At 37.2% G+C, this 27,023-nt stretch overlaps 1 protein-coding gene across 1 annotated transcript; it reads right to left on the minus strand.

The window, feature by feature from the left end:
* Nucleotides 1-19,419: 19,419 nt before the first annotated feature.
* Nucleotides 19,420-26,692, minus strand: LOC107802010 (protein disulfide isomerase-like 1-4). Its single transcript, XM_016625444.2, has 12 exons — nt 25,903-26,692; nt 24,723-24,852; nt 23,915-24,080; nt 23,145-23,263; nt 22,962-23,042; nt 20,853-20,939; nt 20,689-20,763; nt 20,524-20,592; nt 20,357-20,437; nt 20,110-20,244; nt 19,859-19,915; nt 19,420-19,773 (listed from the first exon to the last, which is right to left on the minus strand). Exons 1-12 carry the CDS (start codon nt 26,484-26,486, stop codon nt 19,606-19,608), a joined length of 1,752 nt encoding a protein of 583 aa, XP_016480930.1. The 5' UTR covers nt 26,487-26,692; the 3' UTR covers nt 19,420-19,605.
* Between the last annotated feature and the right edge of the window lie 331 nt (nt 26,693-27,023).

Raw genomic sequence — 27,023 nt, forward strand, 5'->3', positions numbered from 1 at the left:
TATCCAATAGCGGAAAGTATAGATAAAATACGGAAATCCAACCCAACTCAGCCCTAATCGGGGTGTCACAAGTCATGAGCTACTACAGAGTTTACTAAAATTCTACAAAGTATGGAATTAGGAACAAAGTATGAAGATATCATAAATAAAAGAAGATAAGGGAGAAAATGGGTCTGCGAACACCATGCAGCTACCTCGATAACTCCGATGAAAATTGAACAGCAGAAAACTCGCTCTATGCCTCAGGAATATCTGTACCTGCACACATGGTGCAGGGAGTAATGTGAGTACTCCGACCCAGTGAGTAATAAATATAAATAATGACTGAAGGTAAGAAAACACATTAAGGCACACAACATTCTATACATAAGCAGTGAAATCATTTAAAATAACAATTCAGTGAAATATCATGTGAAATTTCTTTTAAACCAGTAAAACAGGTAATTTGGTAGTAAAATAACAAGTAGAAACCTGCCCCTCGGGCTCAATATCAAAACAACAAGTAGAAATCTGCCCCTCGGGCTCAGTATCAAAATAACAAGTAGAAATCTGGCCCTCGGGCTCAGTATCAAAATAGTAAATAGAAATCTACCCCTCGGGCTCAGTATCAAAATAATAAGTAGAAATCGGCCCCTCGGGCTCAGTATCTCAGAACAGTATCAGCCCCTCAGGCTCAGAACAGTATGAAGCAACCAGTCAATGAAATAAGAGCACATAATTATTATGGCAGATAATGCAGATAAGGAATAAATGCATGAGTGCAATGCAATGCATATGACAGTACCCTCTGGTACCCACTGCGGCGTGCAGCCCGAGCCATCCATATTTATTTATCGTCGACGGTGCTCACTGGGGTGTGTACAGACTCCAGAGGGGCTCCTACAACCCAAGCGCAATATCAAGCCATCTTGTGGCATCAAATCTAGGCCCTCGGCCTCATATCAACATCAGTATAATCACCCAGGCTCTCGGCCTCAATATCAATGTAATCAACCAGGCTCTCGGCCACAATATCAATGTAATCAACTAGGCTCTCGGCCTCAATATCAATGTAACACTGCTGCGGCGTGCAGCCCGATCCATGCTCAGTCCAGAAATCATCATAAGCCCCTTGGGCATTCGTAAAACAATAGTTCTCAGCCCGAAATATCATTTAGAAATATCATTTAAGTTTTCAAATCTTAGAAAGATGGTTGAGTTTGCAAAACAGTATTTAAAACCTTGGACTGAGATCAAATGATATGCAAAATATGCGAAAACAGTGATATCAATCCCTGAAGGATTCAAATAATTGGCAAGAAGTCCAAATGTAACAATCAAATCTAAGTAAGGATGATTCTCAATTTAGTTCAAGTAGAAAACACGGTAAAAAAACATCTCTCGGGACGGACCAAGTCACAATCCCCAATGGTGCTCTACCCCACGCCCGTTATCCAGCGTGCAAGTCACCTCAATATAGCGTTATGATGTGAAATTCCGGGGTTTCAAACCCTCAGGACATCATTTACATCAATTACTCACCTCAAACTGGCTATTTCTTTAATTCGTGACGCCTTTGCTCCCCAAACTAGCCTCTTCGTGCGTCGAATCTATCCAAAATTAGAACGAATATGTCACATTATGCTGTAGGAACAATACCCAATCGAAAATAACTGAAAAACATCAAAATCCCGAAATTTGGCAAAACCCGAGCCCCGGGCCCACTTTTCAAAATTCAGAAAAATTAACATCAACGGATTCCTTATCTCGCCACAAGTCTATACATATAAAATTTACCAAAATCGGACATCAACTCGACCCTCAAATCTTCAAATCTTATTTTCAAATCCCTAGGCCTAAATCCTCAATTTACTCCTCAAAAACATGTAATCTAGTCGGATTATTCGATGATAATTCAATATTATGGAGTAGAAATGATCACAAGTGACTTACCTCAAGATTTCCCATGATTTCTTGCTCAAAAATCGCCCCAATCCGTGTTCTTTCACCAAAAAAATGTAAAAATGAGCAAAGAAAACCAGAACAGCATTAATAACCCGAATCTGGTCGCTAAAGGTGCACACCAGAACCTTCTGCACCAGCAATATTTATTTTCACTAAAAAGGCTCTAACTCCACCATACGAACTCAGAATTCGATGATTCTTGTTCCTATGAGTCACAAATAATGATACGAACATAGTCCTTCAATCGAAAATCAATTCGGAGCTCGTTTGCTCAGTGCAATATCCATTTCGCTCGTTAAACAATTAACTCATGTGTCGCGTCAAAAACCCAATCGCGACTTGATGAAATTAGACCAAACTTTCCAGATCACTCCTATAATTCATTATTTAAATTCTGGAAATCTCGAAATAAAATTTCGATCTCTAGAACTAAAAATGGACCTTTGGATCATTACGTGCTTATGCTCAAAACGGCAAAAATCTTCCAAAAACTCTTCCAAAACTTATCCGAGCCTCATGTGACCCCGACCAAACATGCCAACACACCCCATAACATCATTCAAACTTTTTCCAATCAACAAAATACCTCAAACAACATCAAAACCATCAATTCACATCGAATTCAAGCCTAAGTTTTCCAAAAACTTCCGAAACACGCATTTGATCAAAAACCCGACCAAATCACCTCCGAATGACATAAAATTTTGCACACACATATCAAATCACATAATGAAGCTACAGCAACTCTCGGAATTCCATTCTGACCCTTGGATTAAAATCTCACCTATCAACCGGAAATCGCTAAAATACTACTTTCGCCAATTCAAGCCAAATTCCACACCGGACCTCCAAAACCAATTCCGATCGCGCTCCTAAGTCATAAATTACCTAATGGAGCTAGACAAATCATGAAAATTCCGATCCGAGATCATTTACATATAAGTCAACGTCCGGTTGACCTTTCCAAAACAAACCTTCCTTAAAGAGACTAAGTGTCTCATTTCCTACTAAAACCAATCCAAATCAACTCGTTCACACCCAACACTGATAATGAAGCATAAAGAAATAGGAAATGGGAAAAACGGGGCGGTAACTCACGAGACGACGGGTCGGGTCGTCACATATGGATTCCAACACAAAGGATCACAACAGTAAAGAGATCTAAACAGTTAATACACTTGAATTGTTAATAACAAGTAAACACATCAAACAGAAAGTGCACGGCATCACCCTTCGTGCTTTAACACTATCTCACCAAAATAATACACGGCATCACCCTTCGTGTTTTAACACTCTCTCACCAAAACAATACACGGCATCACCCTTAGTGCTTTACACTCTTCCTCACCCAAGCAACAAACACAAGGCAAATAGGGTAAGGGAATCTATAACATCAAAATAAAATCAAGTAACAACAGAAAATCAGTAAATAAACGTAAAGGACAACATAACTCAATTAGAATCAGGAAAAATCAAGGACAAGTGCACGGCATCACCCTTCGTGCATTTACTCTCAATATAATAGGCATGGAATGGTACATCGTGCGGCACGGCATCACCCTTCGTGCTTTACACTCTTTCCTCACAAATCATACACGGCATCACCCTTCGTGTTTTAACACTCTTCCTCACCCAAACAACAATCACAAGAAATAAGGGCAAGGAAATAAATGAAATCACAATAAAATCCCGGCAAGGGAACAATAGTACAAAATTCAAATCCCGGCAAGGGAAACAACATCAAAACAATAACATCCCGGCAAGGGAGACAATGTCATGATTCTCTCTCTCCTTTATTCACAACTTGAGTCAATGCTCTACAATGTTCAACAATTCAATTGTCAACTTGATCCAATGCTCTATAATGTTCAACAATTTTATTCTTAACTAGAGTCAATGCTCTAAAATGTTCAACAATTCAATTCTCAACTTGAGCCAATGCTCTATAATGTTCAACAATTCAATTGTCATCTTGAGCCAATACTCTATAATGTTCAACAATTCAATTGTCAGCTTGAGCCAATGCTCTATAATGTTCAACAATTTTATTCTTAACTAGAGTCAATGCTCTACAATATTCAACAATTCAATTCTCAACTTGAGCCAATGCTCTATAATGTTCAACAATTTTATTCTTAACTAGAGTCAATGCTCTACAATATTCAACAATTCAATTCACAACTTGAGTCAATGCTCTATAATGTTCAACAATTTAATTGTCAACTTGAGTCAATGCTCTATAATGTTCAACAATTTTATTCTTAACTACAGCCAATGCTCTACAATAATCAACAATTCAATTCTCAACTTGAACCAATGCTCTATAATGTTCAACAATTCTATTTTTAACTAGAGCTAATGCTCTACAATGTTCAATTAACAATAATACTTCCTCAAGTCATATTCCTCAATAGAAATTATCATATAGAGCATATACAATACGAAACAAAGTCACATTAATCAAAGTATAAGACTCACGGGCATACTTGACACCAACGTATAGATACTCGTCACCATGCCTATACGTCGTACTCAACAAATAACACATAACAAATAGGACACAACTCCTAATCCCTCAAGCTAAGGTTAGACCAAACACTTACCTCGCTTTGCAACCAATTCAAAATTCCAACAAGCCTTTGCCTTGTGAATTCGTCCGAAGCTTCAAATCTAGTCATAATAATTCAATATACTCAATATAAATCATACGAATTAATTCTATATGAATTTACTAATTGTTTCTGAATAAAATCCGAAATATATTTTAAAATTCAACAGTGGGACCCACATCATGAATCCCGGGAAAACTTACAAAATCTGAATACTCATTCCGATACGAGTTCAATCATATAAAAATTATCGAATTCCGACATCGGATTGACTTTCAAATCCTCAATTAAAGTTTTGAAGAGTTCTACCATTTTTAACCCAATCTTTACTATTTGAACTCAACCATCTTCCTATAACCTTATTGTTACAAGCATGTATAACTAATTCTCAAACATCCATGAATCATCTTACTAATTACCCATTTCTAGTTAGACTTCGAAATTGAAGAATTGAGAAAAAGAAATTCTTACCTCTTGAAGGCTTAGCAACCTCTTTGATGCGATTTCAAGGCTTGGAAAAGATTTTTGATGAACGAGAAACTTGAGCTTCTTCCTCTCTCTAGAATTTCTCCTCCCTCTCTCTAAAAGCACCAGAAAATCCCAAAATAACAAACCCTAAACGAGTTAAATGAAATGGGGTTCGGGTCTTAAAAAACTTGTTTTTGTACTTCCGCAGGGGACGGGGCGGCTGTGCAAAATGTGCTTAGAAAACATTGCTCTCTGGATTTTCCTATAGGCGCGCCGCACGGGGCGCCGCATGGGATGCCGCGGTAGTGCAAGTTTCTGCGCTGCTTTGGTAATTTGGTCATAACTTCTGGTAGGAGTGTCCGAATAACGAACGGTTTGAAGCGTTGGAAACTAGACTCAAAAAAAATTCATTTTATAGGTTGTCCATCAAATAATTCTTTATATATATGTAGATATAATCGTCCAAAGTGAGGTATTGCGTACTCATTTGCAACTTTAGTCTATTAGGAAACTTTCCAACTTGACTTAGACTTAGGAAATTCGTTAAACCCCATATCACTTATAATATGCATCGTACACTTATTATCATATCCAATTAATATCCATCATTTTATCAGTCCTCGTTTGTATACAAAATAACTAGAACACGTCAACTTTGTAATTTTTCCAAAATGTGTTGAATTGCTCTACAGACTTCTAACTCCAATTCCAATCATGTGTCTAAGTCCGAAATAATCATAAGAAGCTATTGGAATCATCAAAATTCTATTCCGGGGTCGTTTGCACAAAAGTTAAACTCCTGTCAACTCTTTTCATTCAAGCTTCCAAAACAAGAATATATTGTTCTTTCAATTAAGTCTTGAATAATTCAAAAACCAAAATCGATCGCACACGCAAGTCATAATACACGTTATGAAGCTTCTTGAGGTCTTAAGCCTCTGTACGGGACACTAATTCTTAAAATGACAAGTCGGGTCGTTACAGTCATACATGCAGAACTTATGATACTGCTCAATGTGCTTCTAAGTATGTGTTTATTCCCGAATTCAACTTTTGTCTTTCGAAACTAAAGAATACCCTTTTAAATTTGCTTGAAATTAATTTTCAGTATGTTTATATTTTGTAGTTATAATAAATAAAGCACAAGGACAAACATCCTAAATATTGAACTATATTTAACACAATATGTTTTCTTACATGAATAACTATATTTTGCACTTTCAAGAGAGATATCAATATAAAGAAGTGTTCGGTAAGATACTATCACATTAGATAACTTTATACCGCAATACATAATTATCTACTTAACATCACTAAAATTGATCATTTATGTAAGTTCTGATGGTATCCTTTCATTTTGAATTCACGTATTATGCTAATGTAACAATATTTTTCGGCATTTAGATGATTGTTATAATATTATATATAAAATTTCTCTCATTAATTTAATTCTATTGCTCCTTCATAAAAAATAAATATTTAAACCATCATGTGCTATTATTAACGTGCAACGCACGTTTATAGATACTAGTATTATTATAAAAGCATGAATAAAATGTTGGATTACAAAAATAATCTTTCATTATTAAGCATAATAACTCACAATAAAAGAACATAATAGGAATTCTAGACATTAGCCTTGTAATCCTATAAGTTTGAGGACATAATACTACACATAAGAATCTTAGATGAGATCTTCCACGTGGGCAAATTATTGTGATTGTTAAGTTACTCAAGTTGCCTTTAAAAATAAAAAGAAGTTACTCAAGCTTCGAACATTAGAAAAGTGAGAATTGATCTCAACTGACATGATGGTAATGATAGTTATTGTTCTTTTGTTGAACTCGCGGCAAACACTAGCCAATACAAAATAGTATCCAATAGATTAAATCATACACATTTGGAATTTTATTAGTATAATTATTTTGGGCATAGATATTAGCCTTGTAATCCTATTATTTTTAGGATGTACTTCTTAAAAAAATTCTATTACTAATTTAATTTGAAAATATATTATATTGTCCAAATTCATTTAGAAACATGAGAGTCTATATTATTATAAAATCACAAATATAATATTGACAAAAGAACTCATAGGGAAAGAACATAGTTGTAATAACTTATTTTTTGGACTGTCATTAATTCTATGTTAAATTTTTTAATATTTAAGATTTTAAAATTAATACAATCTTGTCTATTGAATTCTTATTAAAAATATATAGGAAGGTTTAATAAAATCATAATAAATCTCCATATTGGTAATACATTACCACTTTATAATATTCAATACCAAAAATAAATAAAAGTAATGCTAAATGGGCTGCATAAAGCATTGAAATTGAGAAGAAAAAATCCCCGCGATAATATGTTATTATATTTGAACTGTTTTCCTACTCAAATAATTTTTTTTATTATTAATTTTTCGTGTAATATAGAAAAATATACCCAACTATTAAAGAACAACTAAGAAATTTTCTAAGAATATAAATTTGTTAGAATCAAAAGAAAGAGTGAGTCAATACCACTAGTGATTTTGTAAACATAAAGATCTAAAACTGGAATGTCATCGATCTTTTTACTCTTTGAAAATAAAATTTATGATGGATAAAATTATAATCACGGTTAAATATTCAAACATGAGATGAAATTATATTAAGAATCTATATCAATAGAAAATAAATTATATTTTATGTTAAACCAAATAATTAAATCTTTCAATTAATTATTTAGCTAGAGAATCTAATTAAATTATTTTTTAAATTCATCGTATGAGTAAAATTATTTTTCAAGTTGAAAAAAATATAATATTAAGAAGGCCATACAAGTGTTTGAGGAAGCACAATCAAAACTAAATCATGAACAAGAATAGGCTTTCAAGACTATATTATAAAAAATCGACTATGGTATAGCGGGATTATCTGTCACGACCCCAAACCGGCCCGGTCGTGATGGCACCTCTCGTGAAGACAAGGTCAGCCGACACAACACTCACCTTAACCCTTTAAGCATTAAGAGTCATTTTTAAGTCTTTAAATTAAACAATGTTTCATAATAAAATCATGGAATAACAGTGCGGAATAAAATACCAGCCCGACATCGGGGTGTCACTAGTCATGAGCAACTATCAAGGTCTGAATACAACAAAAGTCTAAAAATGTACTAAATACAGTAACAACAATGAGGGGAAGGAAGCGGTGTTGCGAACGTCATGCAGCCACCTTGCTAACTCTGCTGACTCCGCGGCTGAGCTATCAACACCCGCTACCGGGTTCCGATATACCTGAATCTGCACACGAGGTGCAGGGAGTAATGTGAGTACTCCAACCCAGTAAGTAATAACAGTAAATAAAGGTTGAGCAGTAGGAAACAATAAATCCACATTCACATAGGCTCAATAAACACAACAGGCCTTCAAATCATAATACGAGTCAATCTTCCCTTTTAAAATTCAGCTTTTAGTAAAAATCATTTTGAAATACTTTCCAGCAATTTCGGTAGGGGTTCAATACCATTTAAGATAATAATAGCAATTAAAGCCATAAACGGCCCCTCGGGCAAAACATAGTTTGTAAAACAGCCCCTCGGGCAAAACAGTAATCATAAACACTTCATAACTTAAAATTCTCAGTGGAAATAACCAATGCCGAATCAGTGATTAATTTCTGAACATCTCATAAACCCCAGTTTAAATAAAAGTTGTTTTAAAACATTTGTTTAACTTTCCGACAGAGGCTCAATATAAAGATGAGTGAAAACAATCGATAAATCAACATATTCGATAGAAATTCACTTTAAAGAGGAGTGAAATCAATAAGTCCATAAACAGGCCTCTCAGGCAAAAACATCACTCATATGCATGTATATATCTATCGCCCCTCGGGCTAGCCTCTCTGTCACTCGTGACTCAACTCTTACCAATCAGTACTCGCACTCAGCATTCACGCTCAATTGGTACCATATAGTAATCGCTGCGGCGTGCAGCCCGATCCATATATCTCTCACAATAACTGAAATCAAAGTAACTGCTGCGGCGTGCAGCCTGATCCATGCATCACTGTGGCGCAGAGCTCGATCCATATAAATAGTCGACTGCGCTCACTGGGGGTGTACAGACTCCGGAGGGGCTCCTACAGCCCAAGCGCTATATTGCTGCGGCGCGCAGCCCGATCCATATAAGTATCGTTGCGGCGTGCAGCCCGATCCATATACTTATATATATATATATATATACATTGTTGTGGCGTGCAGCCCGATCCATAGATATATAATCCTCACAATAGGCCCTCGGCCTCTCTCAGTCATTAACCTCACCATCAGACTCTCAGTCTATCTCAGTCATCAATCTCACAATCAGACCCTCGGTCGATCTCAGTAAAACAAGGAACTCAGCCCAAAACAATTTCCACATTTTAAGAATATAGTGATAAAGCCAAATTTGAGCAGTAAACAGGTAAAACATGATTGAGAATATGCTTTCAAACAAATAGAGTGAGGAAAGATAGTAAAAATGCCCCTAAGGGTCTCAACAAGTCGGCACAAGGCCCCAAACATGGCATACAACCCAAAAATATAATAATGTCAAATAATTAACTATCAAATACGCATTAAAATATTCGTTCGGGATGGACTAGGTCACAATCCCCAGCGGTGCTCTACCCCACGCTCGTCATCCAGCGTGAAAGTCACCTCAGAGTAACACAACGACATATAATCCGGGGTTTCGAACCCTCAGGATAGTATTTACAATCATTACTTACCTCGAACCGGCTAATCCTCTAACTCGCGATGCCTTCGTCTCTCAAATCGACCTCTGAATGCCTCGAATCTAGCCACAATAATTCGATTCAGTTAATAAAAATTATAGGAATTAATTCCATATGAAATTCTACATTTTCCATTAAAAATCCGAAATTGCACTCAAAATTCGCCTGTGGGGCCCACGTCTCGGAACCCGACAAATATTATGGAATATGAAACCTCATCCAACCACGAGTCCAACCATACCAATTTTACTAAAATCCGACATCAACTCGACCCTCAAATCTTCAAATTAAACCAAGAGAGTTTTCAAGATTTTCCCAACTAAAATCACCAATTAAATGCCAAAACTAGTAATAGATTCGGGTAATCTAACCAAAATTAAGTTAAGAACACTTACCCCGTTGTTTTCTCTGAAAATCTCCCGAAAATCGCCTCTCCCCAAGCTTCAATTTGATAAAAATGGAAAATGGGACGAGTCCCATTTTCAGAACTTAAGAATCTGCCCAGAAAATGTCGGGGGCACTGTTCACGCGTTTGGGTGTTGTTCACGCGGTAATGTTCACTACACTATTCACGGGGGTACTGTTCATATGTACTGTACATGGATTCTGTTCATGTTTACTGTACATGGTACTGTACATGGATACTGTTCACACAGGTGCGGTTACTGTTCACACGTGCGAAAAATGCAGAAATTGTCCAGAAAATTGCAGCAGCTTTTCTTTTCACTAAAAAGGCTCTAACTCCATCATACGAACTCGGAATTCGATGATTCTTATTCCTATGAGTCACAAATAATAATACGAACATAGCGCTTCAGTCGAAACTCAATTCGGAGCTCATTTGCTCAGTTCAATACCCATTTCGCTCGTTAAACAATTAACTCATGTTTCGTGTCAAAAACCCAATCACGACTTGATGAAATTAGACAAAACTTTCTAGATAAGTCCTATAACTCATTATCAAAATTTCGGAAGTCTCAGAATCAAATTTCGATCTCTAGAACTAAAAATGGACCTTTAGATCATTACATGCTTATGCTCAAAACGGCAAAATCTTCCAAAACTTTTCCAAAACATATCCGAGCCTCATGGGACCCCGACCAAACATGCCAACACACCCCATAACATAATTCAAACTTGTTTCAACCTTCGGAATGCTCAAAACAACATCAAAACATCAAATCACCCTCGGATTCAAGCCTAAGAATTCCAAAACTTTCGAAATCCGAATTCGATCAAAAAGCCGACCAAACGACGTCCAAATGACCTGAAATTTTGCACACACTTCACAAATGAGATAACGAAGCTACAACAACTCTCGTAATTCCATTCCTACCCTCGGATCAAAATCTCACCTATCAACCGGAATTTGCCAAAATATTAACTTTGCCAATTCAAGCCAAATCCTTCCACGGACTTCCAAAATGCATTCCGATCGCGCTTCTAAGACATAGGACACACGAATCTAACCCGCAAGGTCATATCTCCACATAGCTTTGCTACAATGCGCGATCTTATCCCAACACTACTCCACATGGGACACCTCAAGTCACTATGCTCGAATTGACAACCACGCACAATTTGACGTCTGGAACCAAAGCAAATCATTACACCAACGGTGAAACAAGTAACAAATACCACGCAAACCCGATAGGACGTAACCGATACACCATTCACCGAGCAACACTCGATTACTCTTCCCGCTTGACTTCCACTATGAACCCCATTAGAACCGCACCATATGTGCCCATAACCAATAAATCATAATGTCTCGCAACACAGAAAGGCAACTCATAGATCTCCCCAGATCACTAATAAGCTCAATAACAGTCAAATCAACCTATCCCTCAACAATACAATTCGGGGCCAACCAAGCCAACTCGAGCTAGAACACGCATCCACATAGGTCTACCAATGGACCATACATCAAGTCTAGTCACACACAACAGATAAATAATCCTCCGAAGGTTCATAACGACTGAATCATAGCACATACTACCCTCTGACCAACCTTAGCTATTTTCTCACAGTCCACAACCGCAATACCTATGATGTATTATTAACTCAACCACATTTCCCTCTTTCTGAAGTGCATATCGTTATCAAGACACACCATTTAGTAATATCATTTACCTAGTCATCTGAAACTGCCTGTGTTGTCTAAGAATTTATGACCTTCCTTTCAAAACTGAATTGCGACCTTACATATGCCAATCCCTGCCCTACACAACATACCACATATAACATGTCATCCTATGATAAATATTAGAACTTTAAAATCCCTTTCCGAGCCACAATCAACTACATATTCATTGGTCACGAACCTTCCATTGGTCCCACCTAGAAGGAAAATCACTATACATCCCATGTCCACAGAAAATATACATTCCCAAACCGCGGTAAAACCAAAACTCTCCGAGTTCTCTTTGCACAAATCAGACATGTCAGGACTGAATCTTTCTAACTCGATCAAGCTAAGCAAGTCATCAAAACCTAAGAGCATCGCCGCAAAATATCTGAAAGAACTCATTACCTCGAACACACGCACGGAATTAATCATATCCTTACCATACCGATTCGGTCTACGACCCCAAACCGGCCCGGTCGTGATGGCACCTCTCGTGAAGACAAGGCCAGCCGACACAACACTCACCTTAACCCTTTAAGCATTAAGAGTCATTTTTAAGTCTTTAAATTAAACAATGTTTCATAATAAAATCATGGAATAACAGTGCGAAATAAAATACCAGCCCGACATCGGGGTGTCACTAGTCATGAGCAACTATCAAGGTCTGAATACAACAAAAGTCTAAAAATATACTAAATACAGTAGCAACAATGAGGTGAAGGAAGCGGTGTTGCGAACGTCATGCAGCCACCTTGCTAACTCTGATGACTCCGCGGCTGAGCTATCAACACCCGCTACCGGGTTCCGATATACCTGAATCTGCACACGAGGTGCAGGGATTAATGTGAGTACTCCAACCCAGTAAGTAATAACAGTAAATAAAGGTTGAGCAGTAGGAAACAATAAATCCACATTCACATATGCTCAATAAACACAACAGGCCTTCAAATCATAATACGAGTCAATCTTCCCTTTTAAAATCCAGCTTTTAGTAAAAATCATTTTGAAATACTTTCCAGCAGTTTCGGTAGGGGTTCAATACCATTTAAGATAATAATAGAGATTAAAGCCATAATCGGCCCCTCGGGCAAAACATAGTTTGTAAAACAGCCCCTCGGGCAAAACAGTAATCATAAACACTTCATAACTTAAAAATCTCAGTGGAAATAACCAATGCCAAATCAGTGATTAATTTCTGAACATCTCATAAACCCCAGTTTAAATAAAAGTTGTTTTAAAACATTTGTTTAACTTTCCGACAGAGGCTCAATATAAAGATGAGTGAAAACAGTCGATAAATCAACATATTCGATAGAAATTCACTTTAAAGAGGAGTGAAATCAATAAGTCCATAAACAGGCCTCTCAGGCAAAAACATCACTCATATGCATGTATATATCTATCGCCCCTCGGGCTAGCCTCTCTGTCACTCGTAACTCAACTCTTACCAATCAGTACTCGCACTCAGCATTCACGCTCAATTGGTACCATATAGTAATCGCTGCGGCGTGCAGCCCGATCCGTATATCTCTCACAATAACTGAAATCAAAGTAATCGTTGCGGCGTGCAGCCTGATCCATGCATCACTGTGGCGCAGAGCTCGATCCATATAAATAGTCGACTGCGCTCACTGGGGGTGTACAGACTCCGGAGGGGCTCCTACAGCCCAAGCGCTATATTGCTGCGGCGCGCAGCCCGATCCATATAAGTATCGCTGCGGCGTGCAGCCCGATCCATATACATATATATATACATTGTTACGGCGTGCAGCCCGATCCATAAATATATAATATATATATATACATTGTTGTGGCGTGCAGCCCGATCCATAGATATATAATCCTCACAATAGGCCCTCGGCCTCTCTCAGTCATTAACCTCACCATCAGACTCTCAGTCTATCTCAGTCATCAATCTCACAATCAGACCCTCGGTCGATCTCAGTAAAACAAGGAACTCAGCCCAAAACAATTTCCACATTTTAAGAATATAGTGATAAAGCCAAATTTGAGCAGTAAACAGGTAAAACATGATTGAGAATATGCTTTCAAACAAATAGAGTGAGGAAAGATAGTAAAAATGCCCCTAAGGGTCTCAACAAGTCGGCACAAGGCCCCAAACATGGCATACAACCCAAAAATATAATAATGTCAAATAATTAACTATCAAATACGCATTAAAATATTCGTTCGGGATGGACTAGGTCACAATCCCCAGCGGTGCTCTACCCCACGCTCGTCATCCAGCGTGAAAGTCACCTCAAAGTAACACAACGACATATAATCCGGGGTTTCGAACCCTCAGGATAGTATTTACAATCATTACTTACCTCGAACCGGCTAATCCTCTAACTCGCGATGCCTTCGTCTCTCAAATCGACCTCTGAATGCCTCGAATCTAGCCACAATAATTCGATTCAGTTAATAAAAATTATAGGAATTAATTCCATATGAAATTCTACATTTTCCATTAAAAATCCGAAATTGCACTCAAAATTCGCCTGTGGGGCCCACGTCTCGGAACCCGACAAATATTATGGAATATGAAACCTCATCCAACCACGAGTCCAACCATACCAATTTTACTAAAATCCGACATCAACTCGACCCTCAAATCTTCAAATTAAACCAAGAGAGTTTTCAAGATTTTCCCAACTAAAATCACCAATTAAATGCCAAAACTAGTAATAGATTCGGGTAATCTAACCAAAATTAAGTTAAGAACACTTACCCCGTTGTTTTCTCTGAAAATCTCCCGAAAATCGCCTCTCCCCAAGCTCCAATTTGATAAAAATGGAAAATGGGACGAGTCCCATTTTCAGAACTTAAGAATCTGCCCAGAAAATGTCGGGGGCACTGTTCACGCGTTTGGGTGCTGTTCACGCGGTAATGTTCACTACACTATTCACGGGGGTACTGTTCATATGTACTGTACATGGATTCTGTTCATGTTTACTGTACATGGTACTGCACATGGATACTGTTCACACAGGTGCGGTTACTGTTCACACGTGCGAAAAATGCAGAAATTGTCCAGAAAATTGCAGCAGCTTTTCTTTTCACTAAAAAGGCTCTAACTCCATCATACGAACTCGGAATTCGATGATTCTTATTCCTATGAGTCACAAATAATAATACGAACATAGCGCTTCAGTCGAAACTCAATTCGGAGCTCATTTGCTCAGTTCAATACCCATTTCGCTCGTTAAACAATTAACTCATGTTTCGTGTCAAAAACCCAATCACGACTTGATGAAATTAGACAAAACTTTCTAGATAAGTCCTATAACTCATTATCAAAATTTCGGAAGTCTCAGAATCAAATTTCGATCTCTAGAACTAAAAATGGACCTTTAGATCATTACATGCTTATGCTCAAAACGGCAAAATCTTCCAAAAACTTTTCCAAAACATATCCGAGCCTCATGGGACCCCGACCAAACATGCCAACACACCCCATAACATAATTCAAACTTGTTCCAACCTTCGGAATGCTCAAAACAACATCAAAACATCAAATCACCCTCGGATTCAAGCCTAAGAATTCCAAAACTTTCGAAATCCGAATTCGATCAAAAAGCCGACCAAACGACGTCCAAATGATCTGGAATTTTGCACACACTTCACAAATGAGATAACGAAGCTACAGCAACTCTAGAAATTCCATTCCGACCCTCGGATCAAAATCCCACCTATCAACCGGAATTCGCCAAAATATTAACTTTGCCAATTCTAGCCAAATCCTTCCACGGACTTCCAAAATGCATTCCGTTCGCGCTTCTATGTCATAAATCACCCAACGAAGCTATCCAAATCATAAAATTTCCTATTCGAGCTCATATACAAATAAGTCAACTCTTAGTCAAACCTTTCAAATTCAAAGCTTTCAACTGAGACTGTTCCTTCAAATTCATTCTGATTTTTCCTGAAAACCAAAACCAACGATCTACATCAGTCATAATACGTTACACGTGGCAAGTCATGCCCGGGAACTGGCGATCAAAGTGCAAAAGTTCAAAACGACCGGTCGGGTCGTTACATTATCCTTTGTGGATGCCTCCAGCGGAATCGAAATAATATTCCTATGTCATGCATTACTTGCAAATGTTAGATCAAGAGGCATGATATTGTTAGCAATAAGAACAAATGGTGTACCAGCAACGATTTTATTATGAGGTTGTACAACTCATTTTAGATTTGATATACCTCTTCAAATAACTGAAATAACCATCGCAAATATATCAAATTAGATCAATAGTGCTAAATTTATAAGGAAAGCAAAAGTGATAATATGTGATGAAGTGATTTTGGCTACGCATTAAACGATTGAAAAATCGCTTAGAGTTTTAGAGATATATTGGATATCGATGAACCGTTTGGTAGAAAAATAATAGTTTGGGAGGTGATTTCTGTCAAGTACAATCAGTAGTTCCAAAATTGACCAAAGTAAAAACGGTAAAAGCTAGCTTTCCAAAATTATACTTATGACCTCAAATGAAAAATATTCAAATGACAAGAAATATAAAAGTAAGAACATATCCAACATTCAGTGACTTCTTACTTCGTAAAAGAAACGAAGAAGAGCATCCAATAAAAGATAATTTGGTTTTTCTAGAACACTTGGTTATCAAAATCCTATGGTAATAGTAGTGTATTTAATAAAGAAAAATATTTTCAAAATGCAATTTGTGCAAAACGCAATTTATTAGATTAAAACGCAATTTGTACAAATTACATGATAGAAATTAAAGAACTATCTTAGCTAGCAGAAATGAATATATTGATCAACTAAATAAAAGGTGGAATAATAGATTTTATGGTAAAAATAAAATATTTTTTTAATTTTGACTCCGTAGAAGATGAAAAAACTCAATGGAAAATGATGCCAAGAAGAATACTTTAATAAATGTTTAAATGATCATCTGCCATTATTAACGTGGAACTCTACGAACGTCTATAAATACTAGTCAAACTAAAATTTCTCAATCATCTGAAAAACAATTATTCGATAACCAATAATGGAGAATCAAAATTTCTAAAAAATAAACTCAGAAAGGACTGTTATTCAGTGAATAAAGAATCAAACAATTATAGTAGTAATGCTAATGAAATTCTCCTCCAAACTCCCGACTGCTACAAATCTATTCATGAATATAAACACAATATTACGTATAGCAAAGTGATGTATGAAGCATGCAATTACTCAAAGAAAGTCTGATCTCCTGGCAGCGTAACCGAACTGTGCTCGTCGGACATTCTGCCTACGCTTCTTGTAAACCAATGCACCGAGCCCTACAACACACGCCGCTGCGATCACTCCGAATGCTACTCCAGCCTTCTTCCCACCGTTCATTGACGACGACTCATTCGCCTCCGTAATACTCTCGTGGCTTATATCACTCGCAACTACGTCACTCGGCGCCGGAGCAGGAGAAGGAGACGGAGAGTCATTCGACGTAGCATCGTCGTCGGCTTCGCCGGGGGATGGCGCCGGAGCAGAATCAGGAGAGCGATCTGCAGGCGGAGGCGATGGAGGAGAACTGATCACATTTGCTAAAGGTGACGGTGCTGGACTTTCAGGAGCCGCAGCGGTTGGCGGTGGAGAAACTACATCTCCGCCGGCTTCCGGTGACGGACTCGGTGAACTTTCCGGCGTATCTGCACAAATACAATGTTGAATAGATAAAACCGCAAAGAGAAGCGCAAGAGAGAGTACGCGAAGCGTCGCCATTGCCAATAAAATCGTCCTTTTTTCGTGTTTTTTCACACTTTTCGAAAGATCTGCAATGTCAGAATTTGCGATATTGCAACTTGCGAAGTGATTAACAATATCAAAGCAAAAGTGATTAACAATTTAATGATGCAATAGAAAAATGCAGATCTGGAGATAAATAGAGGCAGTTAGTGTGAAATTGAAGTTGTAAGGCTGCGAACTGAGAAGAGTAAAATGAAGTTAAAGGCGGTTGACAAAAGCATGTTACTTGCTTTCGTGGCCGCGTAGAGAGAGAAAGTGTACCTATAGAAGCGTGGAGAGAACGTGAATGAGATTGACGAAGACGGCGGATCCGGTATAACTTACTGACTAAATTAAGGGAAGGTTCTGGACTTTGTTTGTTACGTGAATGATTGAGAGAGAGAAGTGGATTCGTTCCTTTGTTTGTTTGTTGAGGAAGCGTTTGCTTAAATAGGACTACTTTAAAATTGAGAAACCCAAGATGTTGAATTTAATTTGTCTAGTATTTTAAACCAAAAGTTCAACTTAATGAGAAAGTAGGATTAATCTTCTAAATATTGAGATGACGCGTACAACTAACTTTTACTAGCTTGACACAAAAGTATAATTAACTGTCATGACATTAGTGCTTCAGTATTTTTAAATACTGAATTTGAGTCTTTTGCATGCACTTGTTCGGTCATGAGCATATTAAAAATTCGTTATTTAAATTTCTACTAAAATATTGATGTTGATTTAAAAGTGCATTTCAAGTGAAATGTTTATTTTCACTCACAAATTTTTTTCCAAGTGAAGTTCATGTCACACACTACATTCTCACAAATTGTTTGTCAACTTCAAATACAAGTCATCTTTTTATCATATTGTTCCTCCAAAATATGGCATTCTATTGTCAAAATAGCAGGGCTAGCCAGTTTTCGAACTGGTAATTGAAAATAGTCACTATTTTGCTGCAACACGGAAAATTCCAGCATAATATACTGGAGATTGGAGCACCTATGTATGAACTTCCAGCATATTATGTTGGAACTCCAGCACACGGAAAGTTCCAGCATAATATACTGGAGATTGGAGCACATGTGTATGGACTTCCAGCATATTATGTTGGAACTCCAGCACATTATGGAATTCCAGCATAACAAGTTCACATGTAAAAAATTCAAACTCCGGTATATTATGCTGGAATATTTCCTCATTTTGAACAGTGTTTTTGTTCAGATTTATCTTGTACATGAAAAATGGCTAAATTTCAATTACTTTTGAAACCGTGACTATTTTTCAATTACCACGTATAAATCTAGCTATTTTTGAATTTCTCCCTATTCATATTGGTAAGGTGAAAACGGTCTCGATTATGATTTGAAGATTTGGTTATGCAGAAGAATTTTAAACCTGAGCAACTCCCGTTTGTATTACCGTGTCAATGTTTCTTGAGATTTTCAATACCAGTAGATAGCAAGAATGTTATGTTATAGTCAAGGTGTACACAAACTAACCTGAACACCATAATTATAAAAGAAATAATTGCGACAGAGTCACCATAATCGCTAAAGCTGTGTTCTTGGGGAATTTGGACAAATTTTGGAATTCTAACAAAAAAACTTGATTTTTGATGTTAAGTATCAAATTACTAGGCTTGGGATGACTAAGATCCGCTGTGCCTTTCTTATCTAGTGAATTGTTGTATTCACATTTTTAACATCTTTCAATAATTCATTTGTCAAGTCTCAGCATCGTGTGTCACTAGTTATACTTATGTTTTTTGAGTACATCTTATCCAAAAACAGCTTCTATTGATTACAACATCATTGATAGAGTGACAGAAAACTTTAAACTCAAATAAGAAATAAAAGGAAGAAAAGAAAAATGTTCCGTGGTTATCTATCTAGCCCGTTTATCTAGTCCTACTACAAGAAGCTAGGAGAATAACCAAGAAAAAGTAACAGACCTATGTAATTTTCATAGTTCGTCTTTTCCATGGCTAGAATCGACGTTGGCACCTTCTTTGGCTTCGGAACTCTCCGATGTAGTTGAAGAAGCTGGTTTTGGAAGCTTGAAAGGAATAGATGCATGTTTCTTGATAAACTTGTACAACGCCACCACAGTTCGGTCAGCATCAACTGGAATCTGTAGAATCATAAAACATACATTAAGACTAGCTAATTTGCTTATTTTAGAGAAGCCGAGAACAAACAAAATAACTATCACTTACAGGATTGATGCTCTTATTCCCAGCTGGGAAGAAGAGGAGTGTAGGAAATCCTTCAGCCTGCAAAGGAGTGCATATGATCTTCCATTCAACAATTGCATCCAACAAATGACTTGAAAGAAACTCTCAGGCAGCACACACAAATGAACAACGAAAACCGGTAAATACTGTAGCAAAAGCAATTAGGAAAAGCAGCAGCTCGTGACCAAACTATACAATCTTGTTCTGATCAACACTACAAACTATCGAACTACCTTTGCCTGAGGGTGCTCGTTTGTGGTACCATCCATTTTGGCTATAACAAGAGACTCAACGCCATGTAAGTGCTTTGCGAGCTTGTTATATGTTGGTTCTAGAGCTTGGCAATGACCACACCATGGTGCATAGATCTAAACAAAAACAAAAAAGTAAAATTGAATACTACAAATAGAATCCTGAGTAATGAAAAGGAAACAAGAAAAAAAGAATTCATTGTACAGCCTTTAGTAGCTTGTCTAATACCTCCAGAAGCACATCTTTTGACTCATCTAGAACAATGTCATCAAAATTGTTCCCCACTACTATCTTCACATCCCCCTCATTCTGTAATAATCAAGACATGAAACAGAGAGCTGAATCAGCACAACTACGTCACAAATCATAGGCCAGGAAGTGAAATCACACCTTACATTCTCAGGAATAGGGTCTGATTTATAGAAAGCTCTAAGCTTGCCTCCCAGAAAGTCCTCTCCAAACGCCTGATAGATAAAAAAGATGAGAAAAATGCAGTCCCACACTTCCTGATTGAAGTAGTTAATAAGAATGTCACCAACAAACAAAAGGAGGCATTCTACCTTAAGCTTCTCAACAGTGATCTCCCCATCAAAAATATATTTCCTGGGATCCTCATTACCTGTATATCCAATAACCTACAGGAAACAAACAAACAAGATGATAAATATTGCAACCTTGGTTCCAAAAAGTCCCCTCTTGTCCATTATAATCTGTTGATTATTACCTTTGGAGAATCTCCAGTGGCTCCAAAATAATCCGATACTGGTTTTCCAACTTCTTCATCATCCATATTGACAAAAACAAAGATAAGCTGCAATTATCCATGAAAAGAATACATGGTTTTAGTCAATTGATAGTTTCGTCATCATCATGCAGATCAGCAGCACAACTACATTTCCATCTCAGACAGCAAATATACAGCCAAGGGGGTCAGAGTTTTGAATTTTTGCTGCAAAGTTTATGGAAGATATGTAGTAATCTGGATAATCTCTGTTCCCAGTACATTATTTACTTTATGACTATTGTATTACTTTATTAATATTGCACGCAATGAATGGAGAAAAGATACTGAAAATTTTAACAAAATTTTGGAATTTTACAACTTCAGCTTTGAACGGAAACTTATCTCCCTGCAAACTTTTCAAAATTAACACAGAATAATGAAGTTGAGTTGAAACATCCATGATTATACTGCTTTTCAGTCATCAGGCATTAGAGCACACTTGTCTGCTAGCAATTTTTCCTTTAACGTGTAAAAAAAGTTATTTTTATTCAACGTATACTGTCCAAAGCTATATCAATAATCATGTGCACCTTCAACCCCCACTACCAAGAAGGCAGAATATATGAATAAGAAACTATGATTCTAAACTTGGAAAAAGAAAAGAAAAAAAAACCATGATACAAAACTATTAACAAATTAATGGCAACGGAATATCAAATCAGATAAAAGACATAACGCTTTAATTCCAGGTAACAATTTAAGCATGACTCCTAAAGGGTGACATTAGACATGAAAATGGTTCACAGATAAAAAATAATCAAGAAGAGAAGTGAGCTTTTCTTTTCATTCCAAAAAGCAGTGGTCTTCCAGTGCCTCCACGATGTTTTGCAGATCATGGAACTTAATGGAGATTTACATTTCAAACTGTGTGGGTTGATCATGAAAATGAATTAATCTGGCTATCTGGAGTTGGCACTGCAGGAATCTTTAGGCCCCTCCCTTTTTCGGGGGTGGAGGGGAGGGGTACAACTTGATAAGGGTTGTGCTACAAATTATTTTCCTGCTAGTTTTTTTATTCCTTAAGATAGGAAAATCTGTGGGAAAATGAAAGAAGTCAGCTAATAAACCAATCTAGAGGAGTCTAATTTTAAGATTCTCCTATTTTTTCAACTAATGTGGAACTACAAGCATTCAATTTACATTCTTCTTTTTAGAAGAGGTAAGTAGGATTTTACAACTTCAGCACTAAGATGGTGCTGACAGTGCTGTACAGAGGGAAGCCAAAAACCAGAAGTATCTCCTCCTCCTATTCATGGAGGTATCCTATGAGATCTAAAACTGATTCTGCCCCATTTGCATGTTCCTTTACACCCAAAATATAACAAAAAAATGCAGTTGTTCAACTTACATTCTTCTTCTCTTACACTACCATTTTTTTCTCTGTGTGTGTGTGTGTGTTCCGGGAGGGGGGGGGGGGTGTTATATAGGTGAATCATGACTTCCCATCCAACTACGGAAAAGCACTCAGCTCAATCTCGTCGTGATCACCATAGCACCACCCTCATCACATCTCACTCCCCCGACACACATAAACCCTTCAACTTTAGATCCACAATTTGCATTTACCCCAATGAGATAACTTGAATAGCACACAAGACAAGAGTAACAGAAAAACAAATAGTATACAAGAGTATATGTGTGTATCTGATGCGTATTTTAGTTGAAATTGGTGTTATCAATGTCTAAGTCATTATAAAGATACGTGAAGGACATTTGAGAGATGGAAATTTCCTGCGCAACACAAAAAACGTTCTTTCTAACGAAGAGGTTATGAATTCTAAATGTTTGCTTAATGTTTTACTCAACAAGATCAAATAAAATTTCCTATGAATATCTCTCATGGTTGTAAAAGTGCTGTGTGTATATCGATTTCACTCCTCTTCATCCTCTTAATGACCACAACTAAGGGGCAAGCAGGGTGATTTAATGTAAGAAGCAATCTTCTGCTAACATAAAGCAATTCTAAGTGATGGTTCCACATAATTAGCCTTCTGTATGAAACCAGACACCTATATTGTTGACATCACATACTAAATGAAGCTTAATTACCTTTCCCTTGAAAAGTTTTGCAGCTTCTTGAAATGTTGGGAATACTTTATCCGTATCATTTGTTGTGGCAAAAAGCAAGACCTGAGTAAATGCATTAATCACAATTTGTAAAAGAGAAAGATACACTTCCATAGTTCCATTACACAAAAGTCACTATATTATGCAATAACACATCTAAATTACCTGCTTCTTAATTGGACTCTCAAAAATTGAAGGCCCTGTATCTCTAGTAAAAGTTGTCACAAGAGGAAGCTTATTAGCAGATACGAACTTAGCTATTGCAGACTTGGTGAATTGACCATCTGAAGCCAAAATTCAAGAAAAAGAAAATGAGTCATATCCTATTTGTCTTTCTTTTAGTTCTTCCCAAACTTCGAAAAGATTATACAGTAAGAAAGAAAGCAGCTAGGTTGGATACTAGAAATTAGTCCCACTTAAAACAACCTCCATGGCCCTGAAAGTAATCCATAAAATAGCATTTCGTTTAGCTTCAATCGGACCCATTTGAGACCAAAACAATGAAATTGAAAAATGAAATTTGGATGGTAAAAATATCTATAAGCAGAAAGATCTTAAGTTAGCAACCCGAGATTCCACTAAAAAATAAACTTGGATATTGAAATTGGCAAAGTACTGAGTTCCATTTAAATTTGTTGATTTGAACAAACATGTGGGCATAAAATTCCATTCTGCACATAAAGTATGTAGGTTTCCAATCTCAATATTAACCTGAAACCTCCAAATTTGGTACCATGCGATATATATGCATTGCACTAAAATGAAAACTAGATGTACTTAAAATGCTTGCAACAATCAAGTTGCCCATATACATAAGAGCAGAAATCAAACAAGTAAGTGGGGTTTCTCTTTTCTTCAGATACGTTATCCAAAAGAGAAGATACAATTTCGGTAATTAAAAACAAATAGTAAAAGGGATAAAGGGACCAGCTAACCATAATGCACCACTTTCTCCACTTCCTTCTTAAGAAAGACTAGAGCAGGGCGTTTAGCAATATCTTCAATGGCGAATAGCTTAGCCACGTTAGGATTTGTTGTCTGGTAAAAGTTAAGGCCATCTTCAAGTTTTGAAGCAGCTGCAAGCTGCTCAGTTTCAGGACCCTGTAATTGTTTAAACAATCACAACATGAGGAATCAAATGATAAGAGCCCATTGACTGGTAAAAAGGTTTAGTCGCAGACAGTCCATATGATGCTATCAAGAACTCAAAAAGAAAAAGAGATAGGTTCAAAGTTAAACTCCATAACAATGAATAAAAGCAAACAGTTGGGTTGCCAAAAATGCCCAAAAGCATAGAAGGGAATATTATGTTCCCAATAAATGAAGCTCATTGCATATGGTAATGAAAAAAAGTAATTCACTTAAGTGCCACAAAAATGCCCACAATGATTTTCATAACGTCAGAAAATAAATATTTGTGAGCCGTAGAAAGTTCATATTGTACTATTTAACCACCCAAAATATAGAAAGAAAAAGCTATCCCCATAACCAGGAGAAACCTCACAAAGCTAAAGCAAGCAGTATATCAATAAGAACTGAAATATGCAATAACAACCCATGTTGCTCGGATCCTTCAAAAATGTAGACGGTGCGTGTTGAGTCCTTCAAAAGTTATTCATTCTGTGAGGATCCAGCATTGGTGCAGCGACATTTTTGGAGGACTCGAGCAACATAACAACAACCCAGTACAAGTAACCAATAAGAATGTGTAAAAAGTAGCATGCTAGAGTACGCAATACATACCACCAGGGACTCAAGGAACCCCAAAACAACTTTGTTCTCAGAGGTTAGTACACGCTCTGCGTCCTCTGTTGTTGTTATGTTGTAAATGCCAGGTCCAATCTTCTTCTTGATCCAAGTCAAAATTGCATCTCTAGAAGTGAAACGTTCTTATCAACTTAAGACCAGCATACAAGTGCATTTGATAATCCAAAAGCAGAAAAGAAAGGAAGGAGAAGGGGAATATATCTTCTTCTTCTTTTTATACAAGTAGAAGTTTATTGAAAGGGGGTACCAAGATCATAAAACTCATATAGAGACCAAATAAGCAGCCTACTACACTTTCCTTCCTAACAAATCCAAAAAATCCATGTACTGAAAAGGGAATATATCTGCTTCAAACAATCATCTTTCAATCAAGATTCATAACAAAAACTGTTTAAAGGAGCGTGCCGAAGTCCTCGATTTGGGCCCTTCTATGGCTGTTTAACTTGAGTATGCTAATCTATGAGAAGGATTTGCAAAGGAACCAAGGAAATTGCCACTGTTATGATTTGTAAAACTTTTCCACTTGACGTTACGAAACTAAAGACCCCATTTTTGCAAACTGGCTGCTGCTTATTTTTACCCTTATATGAAAACAAATGTCACAAGACACTTATCTAACTGAAAACGAAAGACTCATTAATTTTCTCGGACATGAAGGAAGATTGACTACACCATCAGTGCTGCCATAATATAAAAAATATGTATGCAATTACAAGCTGGCGCAATTTATCAGAAATCATTTTAGAAGGCGAGAAACATAATAGAAAATTAGAAGCTCATAATCAGGGGAAGACCTAGGTAGGAATAAGGGGTTCTACTGAATCGGCTTCATCGAAATATTATATGTAAATAGAAGAAAAGAATAATCTTTTTTTGTTTATTATATATGAACTGTTGAATCCCTTTAGAAATTGCTTTAGATCGCATGTTCAACTACTAGGGGTGACATTGTAGTATCTTTTTTAAATCCCCTTGTATAAATTTATGGCTGCTCCATTGCTCATAATTAAATTAGCTAAAAGCCTAAAATCTATTGTATGCAAAAATCGAAGATTTTCCATCATTTAATCTTTTTCCATTTATGAAAAACCATGATCGCCAAAATAAACTCGTGAAGTACTGATTCTTGAGCTTATAGTAAAGAAAGAAGACTCACTTGGTTCTTTGGCCATTATAAGGTTGGTGTTCACCATCAACAAAAAAATAAATACTAGGAAATCCTTGAACTTCATAATTCTCTGCCAGCTCATTTTCCAGCGTGGCGTCGACTTTGGCCAACAGCACATTCTCCGACTTCAGCTCCGTCGCCGCGGTGGCATACTCCGGAGCGAGTTCCTTGCAGTGCCCACACCACGGCGCGTAGAACTCCACCATCACATACTTATTGTCCTCCACGAAGTCAGTAAAGTTTCTATCCCCCAAAACGACGACGTCTTTATCGTCGAACTTAGGACCTTCATCTTCCTCCTCCGCCTCGTTGTCGAACGCCGACGGGACTTCGAAATCGTCGTAATTTTCGAAGTCCTCCTCGTCGTCGAAATCTTCGTTGTCGGAGAAGGTGTCGGTTGGGAAAGTGTTGTGCTGTGCGGCGTCGGTTTCGTCGTCGGCTTCGAGGAAGCTGAGGTCTGCGTCATCGTCGTCGGCGGCAGAGGCAGGAGGTTTGGCGAGTGAAGGGGTGAGTAAGAGAGAGAAGAGAAGAAGGGAAGAGAGAGAAATGAGGAGGATGAGTCGACTCGGCATTTTGAGTCAGTAGCGACTCGACTCGGATCGATGTGAGAATGTAATATCCACTGTGAGATCCGACAGAGACTAGCTTAGACTTCAGAGAGAGAAGAGGTGGAGCTCAGTGTGCGTTCAACTTTTCAAACATTTGCAATTGACCCATACTTTTTCCTCAAATTACATTAGCTCCTCTGAATTCTTGAAGAATATAAACTTTCGCACTCGTATTCCTTTTCTTGAATAATTCAGTATTTTATAAGGCAATAGGTTTTGTTGAAGTAAATATTTCAGGCTGAGATCTGTATATCTCTTGTTTTGCTAAAGAAGTCACAAGGAAGAGGCACACATCATCAAAGTTTGCACTTTTGATCTCGTTCTTCTAATTCTCTAAAACTTTATGAGTTTAATTTATATACATTAATAAAAGAAAAATTAACGGCTATCATTTGAATATTTATACTTGTATGGGTCAAAATCCGACTGAAAACTCGGTACGAAGAGGTATCAAATGTGAGGATTGTAACTCGTCACGGGCGACTTGGTCGAGGTCGATCA

Source organism: Nicotiana tabacum, chromosome 18 (assembly GCF_000715075.1).
Source record: "Nicotiana tabacum cultivar K326 chromosome 18, ASM71507v2, whole genome shotgun sequence".
NCBI classification, from domain to species: Eukaryota; Viridiplantae; Streptophyta; class Magnoliopsida; order Solanales; family Solanaceae; genus Nicotiana; species Nicotiana tabacum.